Here is a 3,020-nt window from a genome sequence, read left to right as displayed (position 1 = left end):
ATATTAAAGAGCTGGGGCAGAGTTGGCCATTGGCGCCAGCATTTGTCACGTTTTGACATACGCGAGAATGAAATAACACTTTCCTGTTCAGTGTTATCGCGATAGCGCTAATAGAAACGCTAATGGAGCGTACAGAGCGTGTACGTCGGTACATCCGAGGTATTAAATCAGATTGCTGTTACGCGATACCTCGTTCCGCCTTTCAAAATGTCTAGTCGGTGATCCCCACAAAATTCCTCCCTCCCGCCCCGAAATAAGTCCCATCCCCGCCCACCCACGCTTTTACTTTTTCGGCCAATGCTTATCTCTTGTCGTTCTTGCCTTCTAGCTTCGACTCGTTAACATTTTTCTCTTTGTTCCCCTTCTTTGTCACCCATATTGGGCCAAAGCTTAAAAGACACGGCATACCTTTAATCGTTTTTTACCCAAAAGTACGATTGTAACATACCACGATGATACGGTAACGACAACGATGTTGATGAGAAGAGGCCGTGGTTTCACCCACCCGTCCCAAACGCCCCTTATTTCCCGCCCAACCCCATTCGGCCTGCTGCATTAAGCGGCCTTCTGGAAACAAATACGAAATTGTAAAAGAGAATTCTAAATCGATTTACTGGATATTTTTAGCAAACAATTATGTAGACAAAATATAATGTCTTTAAGAAAATCGTTTAACTTACCGCTTTTAGGCGGAGCTGTTCAAACGCCGTACATGTTATGTAACCGCTCACTCAGCTGCGGCGGAAATTGATCGGAAAATCGTTTCCAATTCTCCTCACCTACTTGATTTTTGAAAGTAAACAATATCTAAACACAAGATAAGAATCATAAGATCACGTCGAGAAAATATTGAGTTCATCAACTGATTAGCTATTGTTTTTTACCTTCTGGAACATCTCCTTTAAATCCTCTTTCGGCGCAGACCACGACGCCACGGCGTCACAAAAGAAGATGAAATCCGGAACAACACCGGCTGGATTGACAGTGATCATTTGACACATGCCTCTGAAGGCAGAATCCTTCTCTTCGTTATCTCTTATGCTTCGCAAAGAAGTGCACCTATTAATAAATTAATAATCGACAATCTCATTAGATATTGTTCAACTTCCTTTAAGGAGAAAATACTTCGATCAATAAAACACGCGGCACTTTACAGCATTTATTTATATTAAAATTATTACGTTTTACTCGAAGACTTACAAAAACATTAACGTTATCATTAACTTTATCCTAAATGATCGAAATATTTTTCTTTACATAATACAATTACATAAAAAGATACATATGTATATTTAACAATATGGCTCTGGCAAAAATTGAATAACTAGCCATTTACTTTCATTCCCACAATTCACACATAGATATTTTTTTTCAAATTGCATTCGACGGAATACGAAACGATTGGCTTGCTGTGAGGCCAGTCCAATGCGATAATTAGCACTCTTACTTCATAGTTCAGAAGAAATTATCATTATTAGATTGTGAAAAATGTATACAAAATTTATACATAATTTTCAAAATTATAATTAAATCAGCACTGGTATTAATAGATAGATAAAAATTGCAAATATACTAATTATTGCAAAGATCGATCTCTGACTTATAATTTACGATGCTAGCCTACAACTTTTTATACTATATATTATACCAACTATATTGGGATATGTATGACTGGCGTCATATTTCACTTACTGTCTCATTAAGGCTGGGTTTACATTTGACATTTACAGCACGGCACATTATATAATTAGAACAATTTGACAGAGATCGAGATGCCAAATTACCAGCATGCAGAATCAAATTTTTATAATCGAGCGAGAAAAAACTAGATGTAAGGTATCCGCGATCTTCCGAGTAATGTGGCAAAAGACTTAACGCGGGAGAACGCGGTGACAAATAAGAGTGACAAATGTAAACCTATCCTGATTTTGATACTCGGATAAACAGGAGAGCTCATAACAAACTTGCATGGTGGCAAAATAAAGATTAGAGAATTATATCATGTAACGAATTCAAATATAAAATGTTACTGCGAATACTGCAAAAACCATTGAGCAAGTTCATGCTGGTAACTGCAGGATGGATAGCGTTTTCATTTATATTAGCATCCCAACCGACTCAGCGGAGATCTCTGCTCTCGTTATAATGCGAGAGAGAGAGAGTAAACAATCATTTTGCAGTGTGGCTCACCATTGTGTTCTTGCGCAAGAGTTCTTAGCAGCCCCTGATGCAATTACTCAGGAATCGGGAATGTAATAATGTATAATAATAAAGAGTGCTAATAAAAATAGAAGATAATATAATTAATAGAATAATAATATAATAAAGAAATTTACACACCACTGTCGAACAAACTGCTGTAACATGGGGGCGACGTCGTGGGGACACACATAACCTAGGCGACCGATCGTTATGGCTACAGTTTCATTTTCAGTTTCGGTAAGTAGACAAGTGAAGTGTAGTGAAGTGACCGGAAACACAAACAATAAGACAAACTGATAGAGAACCAACGATTAACTCAGGCGAAGAAGAATTATATATGCTCTGCTTGTAAGTTCCAATTAATAATTCTCAATTAATAATTTAGTTAATTAAGAATCAAGTGACATTAACAATTAATCGAAGACAGTGAGAACACAGGTGAAACATATGAGATACCGACAATGAAACATAGGCAATACCGTGCTATTGTAGCTGCTGAAACAATAAACAAAATTAGATAGCAGCGTGCGAGCCCGTGTGATTTTGTATAATACCGGACGGGAATGTCCAAGGATGTATTCCACTTAACGAATGCAAAATTTGCGTGCATCATTTCATCCTTTTTTAACATTTGATAAACAAGGAAAATGAAATTTTGCTCGTGAGTATTGTAAATGTTAAATGGAACGTACCCTCCAAATGATCTTTCTCTCTCTTTCTCTCCCTCATTCTCTCTTTCTACTATATGTATAAGAAATATATGTCAATAAATAAGAGAACAATAAAAAGAAATAACCAAATTTGCATTATGATCTTTT

General features: G+C 36.8%; 1 protein-coding gene across 3 annotated transcripts in view; it reads right to left on the bottom strand.

Moving 5' to 3' along the window:
- Positions 1 to 16: 16 nt before the first annotated feature.
- Positions 17 to 3,020, bottom strand: part of LOC108686400 (transportin-1) — an 8,980-nt gene continuing 5,976 nt past the window's right edge. Inside the window, exons 12-15 of one of the 3 annotated variants that reach the window (XM_018191700.1) lie at positions 2,341 to 2,416; positions 885 to 1,059; positions 681 to 807; positions 17 to 567 (exon numbers count right to left, since the gene is read on the bottom strand). In XM_018191700.1, coding sequence (XP_018047189.1) covers positions 700 to 807; positions 885 to 1,059; positions 2,341 to 2,416 — 359 coding nt within the window. In that variant the 3' untranslated portion in view covers positions 17 to 567; positions 681 to 699. Of the gene's footprint in view, positions 568 to 680; positions 808 to 884; positions 1,060 to 2,340; positions 2,417 to 3,020 lie in introns of those variants that run through there. The other 2 variants (XM_018191698.1, XM_018191699.1) reach the window with 2 other exon arrangements.

The sequence above is a fragment of the Atta colombica genome, unplaced genomic scaffold (genome assembly GCF_001594045.1).
Source record: "Atta colombica isolate Treedump-2 unplaced genomic scaffold, Acol1.0 scaffold179, whole genome shotgun sequence".
Classification (NCBI taxonomy): Eukaryota; Metazoa; Arthropoda; class Insecta; order Hymenoptera; family Formicidae; genus Atta; species Atta colombica.
Note: the sequence above shows the minus strand (reverse complement) of the source record. Positions and strands in the feature narration are given on the sequence as shown.